The sequence below is a fragment of the Gorilla gorilla genome, chromosome 18 (assembly GCF_029281585.2).
Source record: "Gorilla gorilla gorilla isolate KB3781 chromosome 18, NHGRI_mGorGor1-v2.1_pri, whole genome shotgun sequence".
NCBI classification, from domain to species: domain Eukaryota; kingdom Metazoa; phylum Chordata; class Mammalia; order Primates; family Hominidae; genus Gorilla; species Gorilla gorilla.
In genome coordinates, this window is record NC_073242.2 from 79734331 (window position 1) to 79755032 (window position 20702).

Below are 20702 nucleotides of genomic sequence, written 5' to 3' on the forward strand. Positions count from 1 at the left end.
TATCAGGAGCGGTTCCTGCTGTGCAGTTGTGGTACATGTCTTTTGGTGAGCATGCTTGCCTATCTGTCTATAGGGTATATTCCTAAGGGCGGCATTGCTGGGTACTTATAGGACAGTTTACGTTCAGCTTTGAGGAACGGTGCCAAATGGTTTTCTTAAGTGGTTGTACCATTTATACTCTAACAAGCAGGGAACGTCATTTCTCTTTTCCTCCCAGCCTCCTTCCATTTTCCTTTCTTTTACTTATTTATCCAACCCACATTACTCACAGTCTCTATAGCCCTGTGTGTCTACTGGTGAATTAAAAGGTCACTAGTGGTGTCCCCTGGGTGTCCTCTTCTCACTCCCCCAGTTCAGTAGGCAGATGGGTGGGGAGCCCCCCACGCCATCTGGGTCCTGAAAAGGTGGGAGATGGGATCTGGGAGGAGCAGGGCATTCAATCTCTCCCCCTGGAAAGCGACGTGGCGAGGGCCTTACTGGGGAAGGGCCTCTCCCCCCAGAGCGAGAGAGGCGCAGTTAGGCCCGTTCTCAGAAGCCATGGCCGGTCCTGCTCCTGGGGGCGCTGATACTGGCTATTTGCAGCGCCCTCTCTTGTGAAACCCTGCGGATTCCGCTTGCGGGAAGTGGAGGGCGGCGGCCTCCGCCTTTTGGGGCCTCTGGGCTGAGGGAAGAGGATGGAGGGGCAGAAAGGGAGAGGTCCCAAACCCCAAGTGGAGGTCGCCCGGGGACCGCCCACCAAAACACTTGCTGGGGAGAGGTTATAGAGGCAGCAAAGCTCTTTCCAGCATGATTTCAAATCCCGTCTAAGGGCTTTCAGAAGCCTGGAGAAAGTTTCGGTTTCCCAGCTGTTTCAGCTTTTTCCGCCCGCACCGCGGCGATGCGTTCGCAGCCGCCGAGGCGGCAGCGCCATCTGCTGTCTACTTTTTAAATTGCAGGATCAGATCCTCTCGGTCTCTCCAGACCTGCCCCGTGGAAAGGGGAAAAGATTAAACCAGTAAAAATAGTTTAGATCACCTGAGGTCAGGAATTCGAGACCAGCCTGGCCAACATGGCGAAACCCCGTCTCTACTAAAAAAAGTACAAAAATTAGCCGGGCGTGGTGGCGGGCGCCTGTAATCCCAGCTACTCAGGAGGCTGAGACAGGAGAATCGCTTGAACCCAGGAGGCGGAGGTTGCAGTGAGCCTGTATCACGCCACTGCACTCCAGGCTGGGAGACAAGAACGAGACTCTGTCTCAAAAAGAAAAAAATAGTTTAAAGGCCAGGCGCGGTGGCTCATGGCTGTAATCCCATCACTTTGGGAGGCTGAGGTGAGTGGATCACAATGTCAGGAGTTCGAGACCAGCCTGGCCAACATGGTAAAACCCCTGTCTCTACTAAAAATACAAAAATTAGCCAGGCGTGGTGGCGGGCGCCTGTAATCCCAGCTGCTTGGGAGGCTGAGGCAGGAGAATCAGTTGAACCCAGGAGGCAGAAGTTGCAGTGAGCCAAGATCGTGCCACTGCACTCCAGCCTGGCCACAGAGCAAGACTCCATCTAAAAAAAAAAAAAAATTTAAAATGCCGACAGCCACTGTTATGCAAAGTTCAAGGGCCTCTCTCACACTTAGCTGGTGGAGGAGTGAATACAGCCTTTCTGAAGAAAGAAAAATTAAGTAATAGCAAAATCATTAAGTGTTTATGATTCATAAATACAATTTTTGTCAACTAAAAAAATAAAATATGTAGAAGTCAAAAAAGTGTCTACGATTCAGAAATGCCACCGTTAGAAGTTGCCATAAGAGTGCACACAAAAAGGACATATGGGTCAAAGTGTTTGCAGCAGTGTTGTCCCAAATAAGGACATTTTGCAACATTGTGGGGTGGTTAAAATAACTATAGAATATGCATTAGAATACAATGAAACCATTAAACATAATGTGGAAGAATATTGTATATTATAGGGGAATGCTCATAATATATAGTGACAATTTAAAAAGCAGATTACAAAACAATATGCCAAGACATGATTTCTGCCCAAGTCTGCCCTGATGGGTGAGCTAACCAAGGTTGCTGCACTGTGAGGGCATAGGGGCTGCCCCTCAGCCCCCAGCCACTGGGCTCCTCAGGAAAGGACATGTGAGTGTTTACTGCACATCCTACAGATGAGGAGCTCACAAGGACCCTGGATGGGGGAGTCCTCTGAGGTTGCTGGAGCTGCTGCAGCCATCTTGTCACTGCCAGGGGAGAGCTCTCTCTGAGAGCGAAGGCACAGTGGAGGAAAGCAGAACTAAGAAGAGACAGAGAAAGCGAAAGTGGGAGAGAGAGAGCGACATGAGATGACAAAGTGTGGGTCCTTGGATCCTGCTTGGTGTAAAGCTAGCCTGCTCCTGGACTTTACAGATAATAAATTCCTTCCTCATCAGATTAACCTGGGTTTTTGTGGCTTGTAACCAAAAGGGTCTGCACAGCCCACACACAGGCTCCCAGCTCATTTCCTTTGCAATGAGTGGTAACTGGAGGCGGGCGGTGCATGGACCTGCCTTGCAAGGCTTCTCTGTTAGTGGTGCCTGGAGCCCACTCTCTCAGCTGGCACAGCCAGTGTGACACATCAGTCTGGGTGTGTCCTGGACCTACCCCCTTTCTGGGTGCAAACCAGAACTGAGGATCCCGAGGGTGGTGGGGGGGGGTAGTTTCCTGCCTCAGGGCTGTGCTCCTGCTACCCCTTTGCCTAAAATTCTCCCCTCTCTGTGCTCCCAGGGCCAGCTCCTCTGTATGCTCTGTGATTCTTTGAACAGCGCCCCCTCTGAGAAGCCTTCCCTGACCACCTGGCTGAGGGCATCATTCTGTCCCAGCTTCCATTTGCTTTGGGAGTGGCCTCCTGACACTTCACTTCCATGAGGCAGGGACCAGTTCTGTCCTGGTCACTGCTGTATCCCCAGCTCTAGGTAAGGCCTGAGACATCGTAGGAGTGCCAGGGATCTTTGGTTACTGAGAAAACGAGCAGCTAGATCAAGGTTCCCAACACCAACACGCTGGGGACATGTTGGGAGTCAACTTAGCCCTACCAGCAGGTGGAACTAGTTTTGCTGCTCCAAAACAGAGTTCTAGCTATGGGGACAGCCACTAGAGAGCAGAGCTAAGGCCATGCTATGCTGAGGGGCCACAGTCTGCCCTGAACTGTGCCTCCCAGCCTGGAGCTAGTGAGGGGGCCGAACCTGGGAGCTGACAGATGGGGGCTCGGCGTGGGGACTTTTGGAGGGGAGGGCATTTTCTTGATCTTACCATGGGGGTGACAGCTAGATGGGTGGGGGGACCCACTCAAGGACATACTGCGGCTTCAGGCTTCGACCAGCCCAGAACGCTCGCTCCATCTGAGGGTCTTGATATCAGGGTGTGGCGTCAGGAGCCGGAGCCTACGGCTTGAAAGCCAAGAGTGGGCAATCAAAGCTGAAATCAGGCCCACGACTTAGGAGCTGGAGAGCACACAGGGCTGAACACTCGACTTGGGGACCAGGAAACCAGGGAGCAAAGTCTCCAGGGTGCTTGGGCAAGACCCCAGATGGTCTGCAGCAACGCACAGGCAACACGGGATGATCAGCGCTACGTGGTGAGAAACTTACCTCCTTTTGCAGGACAACATTTTCCAGTCCTTCTGAGTAAATCAAAGAGAAGTCTCAGCTTGGTGATTGCAGGTCCCTAATGCTTATTTCTCTGTCTCCGTCTCTCTCTCTTTTAACAAAAGTCTACCAGTGGCCTCGGGCTCAGGGCCTGTCTCAGGTAAAAGCGGGTTAGGGTATGATAACAGTGATCGGTTTCATTGTGTTTATTTTTATAGCTACTTTCTAATTATAGCAAGTGATTCTGAGTTTCCATTTAGGATAGTAATAGGAAGTTTCTTTTTCAAGTAAATGTGCATAAGTAAAAGGAGACTGCTCAAAGGAAACCAGCTGGTGATTGATAGAACAGGCTGTGGCATTGTTGGGCCCCAGAGGAAAGGGCAGTGTGAGCATGCAGGAAGTTCTGGGAAGGCAGCTAAATGTAGTTGCTGCACAGGGGCCAGGAAGCATTTGGAGATGTGGCTGGGCACAGCTTGGCTTTTGAGCCCAAGAGAGGCCTGCTGGGGATGTGTTGGGAGCCAACCTACCCCTACCAGCAGGTGGAACTGGTTTTGCCGCTCCAAAACAGAGTTCCAGCTATGGGGACAGCCACTAGAGAGCAGAGCTAAGGGCATTCTAGGCCAAGGGGTCACAGTCCACCCTGAACTGTGCCTCCCAGCCTGAAGCCAGAAAGCTCAGGGAGGCTAGCGGCCCTGCCCAGGCCTCAGCACTGACCCTGCACCCCTAGGCCCAGCTGGATGACCCCTAAGAGCTTCCTGGAATTTGGATGCAGGGTTATTCTGTGTGTGCTGCCTCTCAGAGCATGTCACTTTGACGTGGACATCTCGGGTCTGGTTCTGGTGCTGTTCCTGTCTCGCCACGTGACCCTGGGTAAGTCATCTCTCCAGGCCTTGATTTCCCCATCTGTAAACAGAGGTGAGTGAAATGATCTTTAAAGGCGTGTCAGTCCATTTTGCATTGCTATAAAGGAATACCTGAGGTTGGGTAGCTTATAAAGAAAAGAGGGTTATTTGGCTCACAGTTGTGCAGGTTGTACAGAAGCATGGCACCGGCATTGCTTCTTGTGAAGCTTCAGGAAGCTTCCACTTATGGTGGAAGGGGAAGGGGGAGTTCGTGACTTACATGGCAAGAGAGGGAGCAAGAGCCATGTCAGGCTCTTCTAAACAACCAGCTCTCATGTAAACTAACAGAGTGAGAACTCATTCATTACCACGGGGAGGGCACCAAGCCATCCATGAGGGACCTGCCCCCATGAGCCAAACATCTCCCACCAGGCCACACCTTCAACACTGGGAGTCACATTCAGCATGAGATTTGGAGGTGACCACCGTGCATCCAAACCATATCAAGGACCCATTTCGGTGAGGGGACCAGGAACATATCCCTTCCCCTCTCCTCCACATCCTTTAATGTGGAGCTCAGCAAGGAAAGTAGGGCTTTGGTCAAATTAAAGCCTGGGCTTAATTTCCTGGTCCAGTTATTAGCTGTGTAACCCTGGGCAAGTCACTTAACCCCCTCAGGTTACAATGTTACAAATGATCCCATTTTCCTCAACTGAAAAATGGGATAGGAACATGTTCCAAGCAGAGCTGGAGTGACAGTGCTATCAATGGCCCGGCAGTGCCTGGTCACACAGTAGGCCTGGGGAGCCCTGACTTTTACCGCACAGGGAGCTGCTTGCAGAGCTTGTTTTCAATCGTGGGCTTGGCAGGGAACTGCCAGCATCCCAGGGGACAGGGTCTCGTGAGGATGCCTAATCCCAGCTCAAAGTGGAGACCCCAGGACTCCATCACAGCCAGTGGGGGGGAGTGGCTGCTGCAGCAGGGAGGGCTTCATTGGAATGAACCCCTTTAAGCTCCAGGCCAAATGCCCAGAGTGGTTTTGCAGGTATGGTTGTGAGGCTGGCATGGTAGTCCCATCTGCAGTCCCCTGGGATGAGGCACCTGTATGGTAGAGGGCCCGGGTGGAGAGAAGAAAAGGATGGGGATGAACCCAGGACCACAGATGGCCCAGTTCCATGGATGATTTTCACTGAGGTGCCTTCAAGTCAGTTCAACACTGGGCTTCTCAACCTTTGAGTTATGCAGGTAAGAGTCACCTGTGGCAGTGGGGGATGCTCTTGTTAAAGTGCAGACTCCGATTCAGCAGGTCTAGGGTGGGGCCTGAAATTCTGTGTTCCTAACAAGGCTCCATCCTGGGTATGGAGGTCAGGTACCCCTCACCTCTCCTGTGGACCCAGCTTTTGAGGGGTCAGGAGAAGAATGTTCAGTCCCAGCTGCCACCACTCTAAAGTCCCCTAGAAACAAGGACTAATACAGGTGGTGTGAGAGAGGGCCCAGGCAAACAGGGAGGTGGGGTACCCCGGTGGGGCTGCAGTGGGCCCCGCGGAAAGCTTGCTGGAGGTGGGGGCCTAAGGAATTCAAGGACTTGTTCCAGGAACCCAAGGAACGAGTGGGCTCTAACTGCTGCAGCATATGGGAGATGCCAGGAGGAGCTGGCTGTGGCAGGCCATCCCAGGCCATCAGACAACTTGTAGTGGATGAAGATGCAGTGTCCATGGCCAGAAGAAACTCCCATGGATGCTCAGGCCAAGGCTGCCAGCAGCACGAGGAGGGGCAGCATTGAGTGTCATCGGGAAGAGGCAAGGTGATGGTCCTGAAGCTGCCCCATGTGGCCAGTCCCTTTTTGGGAAGCCTGAATAAATCCATTTCCTGTGCACTGTGTGGGAAGCCAACCCCTCTTCAGAGGTACTGATGGGGAACCCCCCATGTGATTCTATAGGCTCCTTTACTCCCATATAAGTATTTTCTCTCTGTGTGCACCCCCCGCCCCCCCCCACACACCCCACACATATCATCTATCTGTGATTTTGAGATGCACTTTTTTTTTTTCACATTTCAGCACCTCTGAACTCAACGGGATCCTACACTTCTTATAGGCCTGGCTTGATGCTGACATCCTTCAGCCCCAGGGAAGACCTAAAGATCTCCAGGTCTTGAGGCACCTGGAACACCTCCACCTGAGACCACTTTAACATGATTTCTCTGCTTGAGGGATTTTGGACCATGCTGTGTTTTAGGACCAGCCCTAAAACATGGGTGAGTGCCCGCTTGCAGTTCAAATTCTCAGAGGAAGTTCCCTGTACTCCACCCAGTGCCAAGTTTAGTTTGTGCAAATTTCCTTAATGTCCCTTCCTGTACAACAGGCTTCTTTGGTGTTAACCCTCATGTCAGGGGTCTAACTCTTCGGTTTTCCAGCTTTTTTGCTGGAATATCCCATTAAACTGTCCATGTTGGGTATTTTTTCTTTGTTAGTAAACATTTGTTGCATATTGTTGATAGCATTTTAGATTTGAAGAAATAACTGACAAAATCAATATCATCTGTTTCATCATTACAAATAGACTCATAGCTCTTTAATTTTTCCATTTAACACTTTAATTTTCCATAGACCTAGATTTTCAAGAAGTCCAATATCTCTCACTTGAAGTGTCTTTTCCCTGGAGTAGATTGGGAGATTTGAGGGATATCTGTCCAAAGATGAGACAGTCTGTTTCTAGTTTCCCATCCAGCCTGATGGGGCGTCTACAGTTGTTACCACAAGGTGTCGCTGTTGAACAGATTCTGGTGCAGTCTAGTGCATAGCTGTCCACTTCTAGAGTGATCACTTGCTGGGCCAAGTTCCTCTCCTTAAGTGGTGTCTCACATTAAGGTTCCCAAATTACAGACTCATTAATTCACCCTAATAAGCTCATCCAGGCAGTTTAGGTCTTCAGGGGCTTCCAGCCTCCAACACACATTGGGCCAAAACCAGCCTGTACCACCAGCTCCAAGCCCTGTGTTGAATCTAGGTCATTGGTCCAGATGCCCCTTCATTCTGGGCCTGTGGTGTCCTTTCCAGACAGCAGACCTCAGTTAAGGGCATCCCAGTCCATCAGAGAGGTTCCAGGATCACAGACCCTCAAAAGGGGCAGTGTTGAGGATTCAGTCTGTTTTCTGCCCAGAGGCCCCATTAAGTATGTTGTATCACCTCCTCCCCGGGCTGTTTCTACATAACCCAGGGAAGCCATTCAGGGAACAGCTGCCTTATGAATGAAAATCCACCCCTAGACAATGTGCTATGCCATCCCAGCCAGAAAAATTGTTGGCAACTTCCCTTACCAAAAATGCGTGGTATCACAGAATCTTATGCCATTATTGCTTTCTGGCCCAGGGTCCTCCCACCCTTCAAAAGGATGGCATACAACTCCCACCGTGTGTGTGTGTGTGTGTGTGTGTGTCTGTGTGTGTGTGTGTGTAGAGGCTGTTCTTGAGGGCAATAGGTGAGCTTTTGTTTTGCTTTGTCAGGTCTACATGGTAAGGGGGAAGGGCTAGAATACTAAGATAGTATTAGGATAATGGATGGAAATATTTTAAAGCAATTCCGAGGTGGAAGGAACAGAGAGAAAAGCCTTGGAGCAGCTGGAGAGAACTGTCTTCAAGGAAATGGACTAAGTTTTGTCTAGAATGTGTGAGGTAAACTTCTTCTCCAGCTTCCCACAAAGACACTGGTGGGGTGGACACTGCTCTGGATGGTTTTGGCAGTTGGTTTTGTGTTTTGGAGATGAAGTGGCCCTGGCATCAAGAGGACGTGGGACACAAGCAGAGGCTTCCAAGGGGTCCCAGGAGCACCTCTGTCCAATACAGCTGGAGAAATTGAGGACCAGAGGAGGGGCTTGTCCAAAGTCACCCAGCGAGTTAGAGCCCCCAGTGGCTTTTCCCATTAAAAATGAACCCCAGGCCAGGGGTGGTGGCTCACACTTGTAACCCCAGTGTTTTGGGAAGCTGAGGCAGGAAGATCATTTAAGGTCAGAAGTTAGAGACCAGCCTGGGCAACAGAGAGACCCTGTCTCTACAAAAAAATTAAAAATTAGCCTGGTGTGGTGGTGTGCACCTGTAATCCCAGCTACTTGGGAGGCTGAGGTGGGAGGATTGCTTGTGCCCAGGAGTTTGAGGCTGCAGTGAGACATAATTGAGCCACTGCACTTCAGTCTGGGTGACAGAGCAAGACTGTCTCAAATAACAAAAAAGAAAAGGAAAAATAAAAAAAAAAGAACCCCAAACAGCCCACTGTGAGCCATGGTGACCCCAAATCTCCAGCATCCCTGCGGGGTCCCAGGCCGGCTCAGTGCAGGTATTCTCGCACAGTGAGCTCCTTCAGGGTGATGCCTCGGGGCGTGGGCCTCCGGAGCTGGCTCTCCTCCAGCCTCTCCTGCAGAGACACGAAGTCCTTGCCCAGCGCATAGGCCAGGCGGACCATGGCGTCCAGCAGAGGCGCATAGTAGCGATGGCCCTCCCGGGCCTGCAGGCGCTGCAGGGCCCTCTCTCCGGCCGCGAAGGCCTCGGCGGGGCGGTCGAGGTCGCGGTGGCACAGCAGCACGGCGCACAGGGCCGGGACGGCGGCCGCAGGGCAGTGGGCGGTGAGCTTCTCCTGCAGCGGCAGCACGCGCAGCAGCAGCTCCAGGGCGCGCGGGTACTGGCCGGCCCGCAGGCAGCCGAAAGCCTCGCGCAGCTCCGGCCGCGTGAGGAAGTCCAGAAACTCCCGGGAGCGGCGCACGCAGCGGATGGCGTAGAGCAGGCCCAGGTACTCTTGCAGGGCGCGCCGACGCTCACAGATCATCTCCTCAGCGAAGTTCCCCGTCAGGTACTTCCTGGGAAACTCCACGTCTTCGATCTCCTCCCTGAACGTCTTCAGCAGCGCTTTCTGGAGCTTCGCGAAGTCGGAATAGCGCCGTTCCAGGACGGCCTTGTTGTTGTCAAAGCTCCCAGTCTGGATGACGATGATTTGGTACACCTAGGGCGCAACCAGAGAGAGCTGTGGCCACCTCCCGGCGGGGGCTGCGGCGGACGGAGCACACCCAGAGTAAAGTTAACCAGGCCGGTGTAAAGCATGCCCTGAAAACGGGCGATCCTTATATGCAATTGTTAATTAATTAATTAATTAATTTATTTATTTATTTTTAGAGACAGGGTCTCTCACTGTTACCCAGGCTGGAGTACAGTGATGCGATCATACCTCACTGCAACCTTGAACTTCTGGGCTCAATTGACCCGCCCACCTGAGCCTCCTGAGTAGCTGGGACTAAAGGCACACCCACTACCTGGCAGATTTTTTGATTTTTTTTAAAAGATGCGGTCTGGCTGTGTTGCCCAGGCTGGTCTCCAACTCCTGGGCTCAAGCAATCCTCCTACCTGGGCCTCCCAAAGTGCTGGGATTACAGGCATGAGCCACTGCACCTGGCCCAATTCTGTTTTAAATTGCTATTGGCATCAGCTGAGTCAACCCTGGAACAACAACACAGCAAGGTGGGGACATCTGGGAGGAGAAAGGGCAGAGGGTCCTGCCCTGCAGGCTGCTGGGGTCCCTCTTGGCTTTACTTGCTAAAACTGGGCCTCTGTTTTCTGAACTGAGATGCTGTGTTTTCCAAATGTTTCACACTTGGGAATTAGTTTTAGGTACAATATAACATCATTTAGGTACACTGGTGATGCCGTTATATGGTAAGAAAATCAATCCTTTTCAATTATCTTTCAAGAGAATCCTGATTACGGGCAATTATATATTAAGGGCAATTATAACCCATGCATCTGACTCCAGAGCCAGATTGCATGGGTTATAATTATAGCCCTACCATGGTCTAGCTATGTGGTTTTAGATGAGAAATTTAACCTTTCCGAGTCTCACTTTTCTCATGCACAAAACAAGGATAGGCATAGTGCCTACCTCACCCAGTGAAGATTAAATGAGTTAATGCACTGAAACCACATGGAGCCGTGCCCGGCATGCCATTGGCATTCAGTGGTAGCTATGTTATTTATCCTGGTCCCAGGTAAGTGAAGGAGAAGGATGAAGTGTGGCTCTTAGGCAGTCTTTAACATCCCTTAACACAAGCTAAAATTCCATTCTAACAGGGAGAGGAGCAGCTCCCAGGCGCAGGGCTTTCCCGAAGCCACAGTAACCAGCTAGAATTTAATAACAGCACATAGCTTTCCTTGTATTGACCTTCCTTGTATCGACTTTTCTAGTATGTTACTTTTGCTTTGTGCCATGTGATATTGGTTTTCCATTTAAGGTATTTCTCTTTGAAATAAATGTGCTTCATGTTTTTAAAAAGTGATCCAATTTAAAGAAAAAAATAAGTAATAATAATTATAACAGATACAGTGATATGGCAAAATTGGTGAAGAAAGGACACAGGTGACCGACACCTGATAAGATGGGATTAAACTGGGCTATTTCCTTCTTGGGACCAAGAAATATGACTTATATGGTTCGAATCCTCACAGACCCTAGCAGGTGCTGAGCCTGAAATCTTGCTCTTTGGCTGTTTTCTCCAGAAGAACGCTGTGAGTTAGTGTGTTGACCCATTTCATAGTTGGGAAACCTGAGGCTCTACAAGACTTATTCAGGGCCAGGAAGGAAGCAGAGTGAAAGAGGCTCCACCATTTCCCAATCTCTGCTTACCACAAACTTAGAGACTTTTCTCTCCTCGATGCGAGCTGAAGCGATCTCAAAGAGCAGTTTGACGTGCTTCCAGTGGCATTTCTCGTTCTGCCAGTACTGCTGAAGCTCCCGCGTGGTCATGCTGGAGTTGGAGCTCAGGCCGCTGTGTGTGTCTGGAAGGACAACACCCTTAAGGATCTGCACCCGGTCGGTGCACTTTCGAGGCACGGGCTTAGGGAGATGGCTGGGTCTATCTGAGATGGCATATCAGAACTCCTGAAGAGTATTGAATATCCCTCTCTCCCACCCCGCCATTTATAGGCCCAATTGGGGCATCAGACAGACCTCTGTGCCCAGCCTGGCAGAATCCACCCTACCACTGACAATCTCAAATAGCCTATCACCCCCAAGTGGTTTCACAGCTGTGGAATGCGGTGCGGGCACTTTGCATCATCCACTTCTGGTCTGTAGATTGGCAATGGTGAAATCCCTGCTCTGGACAAGCAGAGACGGTGGCTTGTGTGTTTCTGTGCTCCCTGCAGCCCTGACTTCGTGACTGTCGCCACGACTCCTTGAGCACACATCAGTGGGCAGGGGAGGCAGTGAGGAGGATGTTATGTTCCAGCCTCAGCGGGCTGGCCCTTCCTAACCTTCTCATCTAACTGCCCACATGCCGGGCTCTTCTCGGACGTGCACTGCTCTGCCTTGCATCCAACCCTCTATTTCCACGCCTGGAAAACGAACACAGTGTTTCTTAAACCCCACTTGAGCCCTGCGCCACTCTGAGCTTCTTAAGAAGCACAAATAATTGTGCATTTTATTGCAAAGGGCATGGGTCCCAGCTCTTTTCCAGTCTACCCTTCAAGACCCAGCCCCCACATCACTGCAAATGCCCCTTGGCATTAGAGTAAGAGCTTCCCACCTTGTTCCTATAGCTTTTTTATTTTATTTATTTATTTTTCGTGGCACGTCTAACTATTTTTCACTGATCTGTTTCTCTACCAAACCTCAGGACTAGTGCAGTGTTTGATTTGTTCCTCTTTCTGTTTCCCCAGTGCCCTGCATAGGGCCAGGAACAGAGCAGGTATTGAATAGGGCATCTCGAAGGACTGTAAGAAAAGATTTGTTCCAGGAGATGGCACTACAGCAGATGCTGTCCATGCCCCAGGTTGGACCATGCCCTCTTGGCACCCACTTTTCCAGAACATGCCACTGGCTTCCCTGAGGGCTTTCTAGGGCCATAGCAGCAGGCCCAGGAGTGTCCCTTCTCCTATGCAGGGCAGGACTGGTAGATAACAGCCCGGCTTCCTCACCCCTAGGATAGGACAACCCAGAGATATGTTCCAGGGTCTCCCAGAAGACCCCCGCTGGGGTTGAGCTTCAGCCACCTACCGTGCCTATCTGTTCACTGATGTCCTGCCCTGGCCTCTTGCCCTTTCCTTCCATTCCCACTCCCCTGCCATGACTCCTAGGACCGTCTCCCGGATAAACAGCTTGCACTAGATCTGTGTCTCAGTGTCTGCTTTGGGATAACCCAAGTTACAAGAGCTGCCCGGGCCTCTTGCTGCATCCCCCAAAGTGACCCACATTTGTACTTTGAATGTCTTCAGACCTCTCCCCCAGACCGAGTCTCAAGCCTCAAGCCCACCTAAGTGCCTGTCGGGTCCTGGGCACAGGAGGTCGGGGCCAGTGGCTGGTGCTTCCTGCTGGGTCCTTGCCGTGCACTGGGTTATGGGTCCCATGCAGCCAGGGCTCCCAGGGTGCTCTGGACTTGCCATGCTCCAAGGCTGCCAGAGGAACAAGAGAACAGTGAGGACCCACTCCAGCTGTGGTTCCCGGTGGCTCCTGGGGTGCCTAGGAGCTGTGTCATGCCCCCTCCTGTTAGGCAGAGGGAATGACAAGGGCCCCACGGCTCAACCTTCCCCACTCTCCCAGCTGCCAGATCCCAAATCTGGGTCTGCCCCTTTGCTGGGCAGGTTATTCCAAGGCAGAGAAGACCCTTCACCTATTGTGATGATCCATGTGTTATTGAGGTGATCCTTACGTATTGCTCAGAGTTTTAAATGAGATGATTTCAAGTAAAAGTATTGGCTTTAGTGATTACTTGAAAGAAAGATGCTGGCTTGTCTAGATACTCAGTTTTATGTTACACATGCGAATGAAGTCTCAGTGTTCAAGCTGAACATGGCCACTCATACCTGTAATCCCAGCACTTTGGGAGGCTGGGTTAGGAGGATCACTTGAGCCCAGGAATTTGAGACCAGCCTGGGCAATGTAGTGAGACCCCGTCTCTAGAAAAAATAAAAAAAAAATTATCCAGGATGCACGCCTGTGGTCCCAGCTACTTGGGAGGCTGAGACAGGAGGATCCCTTAAGCCCAAGAGACTGAGGCTTCAGTGAGCTATGATGATGCCACTGCACTCCAGTCTGGGTGACAGAACAAGACCATCTCAAAAAGAAAAAAAGAAAGGTCAGTGTTCAGAGCAGGTAGATACTGGTATGAATCTTCTATCGATCAATCAATCAATTATCTATCTATCAGCAAAATTAACTGATAGCTTATTATACCCACTTCATACCCACCTAGGTTCTCCATAGCCCCTAATCTAGTTTAATGCTCACAAAAGTCTATCATTACCACCACATAACAGATGAGAAAACTGAGGTCTAGTCTAAAGTCACGCAGCTCGTGAGTGTGCGCAACAAGCAAAGCTGAATTTGTCTCCAGTGCTTGTGACGTGCTGGCTGTGCACTTCACACCCAACGCACACTCTTGCACTAACCTGAACACTGTCTGCACTCAGGACTGTTTACATCTCCCTTTTATGATAAGGGAACTGAGACTTAGAGTTGCCAAAGATGAGGAGCTGGTGAGTGGTGGGCAGGATACAGACCCAGGCTGGGCTGACTTCAGAATTCTCTCCACCTTACTCAGGGAGGGAGAACAGGCAGCTGGGATCCGGTTTACATAATAACTCTGTCTGTGACCCGGATAAGTGGAAAGGATGACCTGGTAGCTGGCAAGTGACTCAACTTCTCTGTGCTTCTGTTTCCTATAAACTGGGGATAATAACAGAACCCACGTTCACAAGGCTGGGGTGAGGATTCAGTCAGGCAGACTCTGAAGCCTCAGCTCAGGGCCCTGTCCATCCCAGGGACTGTGTAGTACCCCCGCTTTTAGTGTCTGGTAAGTGCTAGATGTTTCCAGAAATATTTGTGAAATAAATGACTAAATTAAGGTGGATTGGAATAGAATTACAAATGTTTGAGACAACTTAGAAAAAGGGACAATTAAAACATTAGCTCAGCTGGAGGGAGTAGCTGGTATACTGGTTAGGCATGGAAATTCAAGACAAGGAAGGTGCAAATGACCTGAGGAAGCTGCCAGTGGAACATAGAGGTAGAGCTGGGACTTGAACTCTGGTCTGTTGGATTCTGGGCTCTTGGTCTGAACCCCTGGGCTGACTATGGCCTAGAGAAAGATAGAGCCAGTGCCTCCCTGGCACCCACTGAGCACAGATGGGGGTGGGAGTCATGCATGTCCCTGAGCACAGCCAGTGCCTGTCCCTTGCTCCAGGGGTGAGAGCCCCTGGCCTGGGAGAGGGGAGGTCAGCTGGGGCCTGGAGCCTGCACTTCAGGGGGAAGTGCTTGCTGTGTCGGGTGAAAGGAACCCTGGGGCCTTCTCCGTATGGCTCTGCACAGCCATCCAGTGGGCGGCCCTCAGGGACCCTCGATCCAACCTCACCTTTTACAGATGGGCAAACAGAGGCACGGAGCAGGGGCCTGGCTGGCCCAGGGCTGCACGTTCTTGAGCATGCCGTCACGGGCACCTCTTGCTTGTCTCTTGTGCCTGTCAGGGAGTCAGGAGACATCGCCTTCCATCCTGACCAACCGTGTGTCCTTAAGCAAGTGCTTTAATATCTCTAGGCTTCAGTTTCCCCACCTGATAAATGTGGCTACAAGCCCCGTCCTGTTGATAAGATGATGGATGACTAGGGGTGCGTTCCCTACATTCTGACAGGTGCCTAAGTGAGACAGCCGATGGTTTACGTGATTCTTGGTGGCTGGGATTCTTGGGGGCCCAGGGCATTCCTATGCTCAGCACCTCTGTAAAATGGGTGATGGCGAGTGGCCTTGGCCTCAGGGGCCCCAGCCTTTGCAGATGTGCTTTCATGACCAGGCAGCTGGCTCCAGGTCAGAAGCAGGGCACTATTGGCCCAGAGACCCTGTAAGACCCTAGAAATGATGCCTCGGCTTGACACTCCAGTAAAGACTGAGAAAGCTGATTATAAAACCAGGCCTTAGAATAAAATCAAATTCAGCAGCCACAGTCAGCTCCCTTATGGTTGTCTCTTACAGGTTTCATTGGGAGTCACCCATTTAAAGAGGAGGGGGAAGGAAAGAGTTGTGCACTGGTGTATCCATGGGGCCTTGGGTAGCTTCCCATCCCTCTCCAGGCCTCAGTTTCCTCATCTGTGAAATGGGAAAGCAATCCTGTCACTCTAAAAGCTCTCTGGGGATAGCCACACAGACGGTTCCATGGCCCTTTCCTCCCCTTGCCTCACCCTCTGTAGCAAAGATTTCTTGACTTTATAACAAAATACTAAAAGTGTTGTTGCTGTTGGCCTGGGGGCCTGTAGTTGGCCCAGGGGACAGAGCAGCTTCCCAGCCCCCTCTACCTTCCAGCCCTGTGTGCACAGACAGTCATTGTCCTCCTCCTGTCCCCAGGTGTCCTAACCACCCCCCTCTCCAAGAGCTGACTGCCAAGTCCAGTCCTTCTTCTGCTGGGCACACAGAGGCCACACTATCTTTCTGAGGGCCTGCAGAGGACTTTTCATGGGGGATGAGCCTCTAGGGGGTGAAATAAAGCACGTGGCCCACTCTGGGAGACAGAGATCCCAGGATGTTGGATGTGTGGCTGCCTCTCTTGGGGAAAGGGTGGGTACCCTCCAACAACTGGACGCTCACCTGAGAAGCCTTGCCAAAGCCAGGGGCTCCCAACCCAGTGTGTGTAAGAATCCCCTGGTGGGGTGGGGGTGGGATCCCAGGGGCTTGTTCAAGAGCAGGTTTCCTGGCTCCTAAGACAGGAAAGTGCCATTGAACAGGCCTGGATTCTGCATTTTCTATGAGTCCTCTAAGGCTATGCTGAGGCAGGGGTTCCCTGACACTGTTTTTTGAGAAACACAGGTGTGGTGACTTATTCTCCAGGCCTAAGATGGGTTGTACAAGCGCCTAGCATTTCAAAAGGAATGGAGGTGATGGAGGGTCCAGGAGCTGTCCCTTCCTCTGCCTCAGTGTGCTAAGGAGAGCTCCAGACACAGCGGCTGTCACTAACTCGCCTCAGTGTGCTAAGGAGAGCTCCAGACACAGCGGCTGTCACTAACTCTTCCCCCTCCCACCCTGCCCCCAGCAGGTGCCAGGCAGGGCCCCAGGAGAAGGGGACTCAGGCCACAGCAGGCAGAGGACAGCTGAGCTTGGGATCAAATACTGACCTCCAGTCTCCAGGGCTGTGTGTGTCCAGGGGTCTGGGAGGAGTGTCATATGGCCCCTTCGAGCTCTTGGTTCTCAGCTCCAGCGACAAGCCGAGGGGCTGCTACTTTCTAAGTTCCCCGTTTGAAAACAGGAAACAGGCTGTGTGACCTGCTTCTGATCGCCCCAGCCCATTGGCTGGTGAAACATGGTATACTGAACTCAACTGCCAGCCTGCCAGCTGTACCCACCTCTTCTTCCGGGTAGCGCAGGGAAGGGCAAGGCGGTGTGGGGCCAGCCCTGTGGGATTTAGCTCAGCCTCACTTTCCCTGCCGCCTTGCAGAGGTCTGGCTGTCCTTCGAGTCCCCGTTGATCTCTGGCATTCAGGCATTAGCTCCCAGAGCCCTTTAACATTCATTATTCTACTCTATGAGCTAGGCATGATGGGGGCCGTCATGCCCCTTGAACAGATGGGAAAACCGAGGCTTGGATCACAGAGCTAGTGGGACACAGAGCCAGTGACTGACATAGAAGAGCAGTGGGGTAGAATTACAGTTCCATCTGGTGCCTTTTCTCTGAGCAAAGCTGTATCCATCACCACCAACAGAAAGTCCCAGGGAAGCGAAACCCCAGGGCAGTGGTGTGATTCATGCCCACCCATCTTTGTGGCCTTGAAGGCAAGATACAGAAATCAGACAAAAAAAATAGAACTTTGCTGGCTCGCCCAGAAGTTTGCCATGTGTTTTTTTCTGAGCCATGATTCCCTTCCTCCCTATTAGAGGCAGTCACAGTCCTGATTCAGATGGGGGTTACTTCTTGGCTTTTCCTTAGAAATTTACCACCTATGAGATCCCCAAACAATTCAGTTTCATTTTACTCATTTGTGAATCTTATATAAATTGAACCATGCATACTGTGTGTATTCTCCAGTGCCTTGCTTCTTTCATGCAACATTTATGGGTATAAGATTCACTGATGCATTTCTGTGTAGATACTTTTGTTTCATTTCCATTGTTGTGTTGCTACATTATTATTATTATTTATTTTACTTTAAGTTCTGGGATACCAGTGTAGAACCTGCAGGTTTGTTACATAGGTATATATGTGCCGTGGTGGTTTGCTGTACCTATCAACCCATCATCTAGGTTTTAAGCCCTGCATGCATTAGGTATTTGTCTTAATGCTCTCCTTCCCCTTGGCCCCCACCCCTGACAGGCCCCAGCGTGTGATGTTCCCCTCCCTGTATCCATGTATCCTCATTGTTCAACTCCCACTTATGAGTGAGAACATGCTGTGTTTGGTTTTCTGTTGCTGCATTATTTAAATACATCACCATTTGTCATTTTTTGTTTTGTCTTTTGATGCACACTTGGGTTGTTCCTAGGATGGCCATCATGATCAATGCCACTGATGATATTCTTACACATTTATCCAAGTCCATGTACTTATCTGAGGTGGAATTGCTGGGTCTCAGAGTATAGATAGCTTCAACTGTGCTAGATTACGCCAAATATTTTCCACAGTGGCTGTGCCATTTTGTATTCCCACCAGCAGTATATGAAAATTCCAGGTGCTCCACCTTCTTACCTGCACTTGATATGGTCATTATTATTATTATTTTAAAGATGGGGTCTTGCTCTATCACCCAGGCTGGAGTGCAATGGTACCATCATAGCTGACTGCAACCTAGAACTCCTGGGCTTAAATGATCCTCCCACCTCAGCCTCCTGAGTAGCTAAGACTACAGTTATGTCACCATGCTTGGCTAATAAATTTTTTTTTTTTTTTCTGGAGGGATAGACCATCATGGCCACTATGTTGCCCAGGCTGGTCTTGAACTCCTGGCCCCAAGCAATCCTCCTGCCTTGGGCCCCCAAAGTACTGAGATTACCAATGTGAGCCACTGTGTCTGGTTTGGTCAGTGTTTTTCAGTGTACCAGTGCATTAATGTGCAGTGGTCTCTCATCATGGTTTTAAGTTGCATTTCCCTAAGGACTAATGATGTTGAGCATCTTTTCATGGGCTTATTTGCCATCCTTATACCTTCTCCAATGAAGTGTCTGTTCAAGGTCAGTGCTCATTATTGACTTGATTATTTTTAATGGTTTGTAGGTGTTCTTTATGTATTCATTTGGGTTTATGTGCTTCTCAATATCCTTTTCCATCCTGCAGTTTGCATTTTGTACTCTCTTAATGGAGTTTTGTGACGAATAGAAGTTGTCAACTTTAAAGAACCATATTAGTCCTTTGATATGGTTGAATTTCAACTTTCCTAATTGCAACATGAAATTTAATGAAGTCCCCCTAGTGCCAAAACATTCCGCCTTGAGCCAGTTGCCATCCTTGGAGGGCATGAAGGTTTCTCCTGTATTTGCTTCTGCAACAACCTCATAGGCTTGTGAACCTCAAGAGGAGTTCAGATGAGCCAAACACTTAGAGCAACACTGTTCCGAGCTGTACAAGTGCTGGCAGTTCTTACTATTCTAAAACCGTTGCTGCTTGTCTTTTTCATTGGAGGCTCTATAATGTCCCTGTTTACCTATTGACCTTGCTTATTGACATGGCCCTGCAATTCCACCTCTCTGCAGTGCCGTCACTGTCATTAAGAACCTCCACATCTGCAAAGGTCTGTCTCTGGGCAGAGCTCACGAGGAGCGCCATGACTGGTGTGCCTCTGGCCTGCTAGCTGGGGCACCCCGTAAGTGCAGGGGCCATAGGTCGGTCATCTCCACCTCCCCCTGCCCAGCAGAGGGCCTGGTGGTGTGGCTCCCTGCATACAGTGAGGCTGGAATGCCCTCTCCTCCCTGGGTTGTGTCCCGTAACTTTCCAGTTTTCTCGCCTACTCTCTGCCCAGGCCTGGAATCTGCAAGACACCAGGGTGGACTCTAAGCCTTTCTCTGCAGCCCTGTGAGCCTCTCATGCTGCAGAAGGCAACCACAGGGGAAAAATGTGTGGTTGCCGCCGCTTCCTCTTATGGGGAAAGGAGACGTTTCTTGGAAACCCCCTGACGGAGAGGGGCCTGGCTTATGTAGGTAGGACCCAGCTGAGCCAGAGTGACCGGAAGATGCCACGCATGGCCACCTGTTGGATGTTGCTTTTTCTCTGCAGCCAGAGTTCTCTGTGGTGGAGGCAGAAGGCATAGGTAGTGTCTTAGCTTGGGCTGCTGTAGCAACACACCGCAGACTGGGCGGCCTAAACAACAGACATCTCTTTCTCACGGTTTTGGAGGCTGGGAAGGCCAAGATCAACGTGTTAACAGATTCAGTGTCTGGGGAGGGTTTGATTCCTGGTTTGCAGATGGCTGCCTTCTTGTTCTATCCTCACATGGCAGAATGAGGGCTAGAGAGTGCTCAGGGATCTCTAACCTCATGGCCTAATTACCTCTTAAAGGCCTCACCTTTTTCATTAGGAATTCAATATATGAACTATATGAACTTGGAGGCCACATACTCAGTTCATAACAGGCAGACAAGGTCCCATCGTCATGCGGGGGACACAGGAGTGGGCATCCTCCATTGCAGCGCTGAAGCCAGATGGCGAGGAGGGTCACCACGAGGCACCAGGAGTGAGAAAGGGGAAATGCTAGTAGTGTCTCAGAATCTGATGCCTCTCCTAGAATTCAAAATCAGAGCACCTCTCCATGTTATTTGGACCCTTCAGTGGCCTCCCACCACATTCAGAGTAAATCCGAACTCTCTGCTGAGGCTTCCATGATCTGCCGCTTGTCTGCCTTACCGTTTGTCACTTGGTCCACTCCCAGTGTCACCTACCACACACCAGCCGACCCAGACTGCTCTCTGTTGCTCAAACGTGCCTTTGTTTTCGCAGTTCCTTCAGCTGGAAATACCCTCCGCTTGGTTTTTCCATCTCTGGCTTATCTCATCTCATCTCATCTCATCTCATCTCATCTCATCTCATCTCATCTCATCTCATCTCATCATCTCATCTCATCTCATGAAGCAGCAGCTTCACTGTCGCTCCTCCATGCAGCCTTCTTCTGACCCCTCTGTCGAGATCTGTCCTTGTTTTGCTTATTCGTATACTTGTGCAGTTCCTGTCTCAAATGCCACAATGGCAGGGACTTTGTCTGTATCATTATCTGTGTCTCTAGCACCCAGCACAGTGCCTGCCACATAGTGGGTGCTCAGTAAGTC

At 50.7% G+C, this 20702-nt stretch overlaps 1 protein-coding gene across 3 annotated transcripts; it reads right to left on the reverse strand.

Annotated features, from left to right (window-relative positions):
- Nucleotides 1–1655: 1655 nt before the first annotated feature.
- SNX20 (sorting nexin 20) lies at nt 1656–17072 on the reverse strand. 3 transcript variants are annotated; one of them, XM_019011366.4, is made up of 5 exons: nt 16572–16701; nt 13278–13370; nt 12728–12866; nt 11101–11252; nt 6979–9429 (listed from the first exon to the last, which is right to left on the reverse strand). In XM_019011366.4, the coding sequence occupies exons 3-5, from the start codon at nt 12855–12857 to the stop codon at nt 8761–8763; spliced, it is 951 nt and encodes a 316-aa protein (XP_018866911.2). In that variant the 5' UTR covers nt 12858–12866; nt 13278–13370; nt 16572–16701; the 3' UTR covers nt 6979–8760. The 3 variants fall into 3 exon arrangements, with proteins under 3 accessions (XP_063556268.1, XP_018866911.2, XP_063556267.1); XM_063700198.1 differs by lacking the exons at nt 6979–9429; nt 13278–13370 and adding an exon at nt 1656–4500; XM_063700197.1 differs by lacking the exon at nt 13278–13370 and having other exon boundaries at nt 6981–9429; nt 16572–17072.
- Between the last annotated feature and the right edge of the window lie 3630 nt (nt 17073–20702).

What these genes read in the sequence shown, in the direction of transcription:
- SNX20 (XM_019011366.4), bottom strand. Translation starts at nt 12,857, where the DNA reads ATGGCAAGTCCAGAGCACCCTGGGAGCCCTGGCTGCATGGGACCCATA. An exon ending in AGGACCCGACAGGCACTTAG is followed by an intron (nt 11,253 to 12,727) that starts GTGGGCTTGAGG and finishes TTGTCCTTCCAG; the next exon opens with ACACACACAGCGGCCTGAGC. An exon ending in GAAAAGTCTCTAAGTTTGTG is followed by an intron (nt 9,430 to 11,100) that starts GTAAGCAGAGAT and finishes GTTGCGCCCTAG; the next exon opens with GTGTACCAAATCATCGTCAT.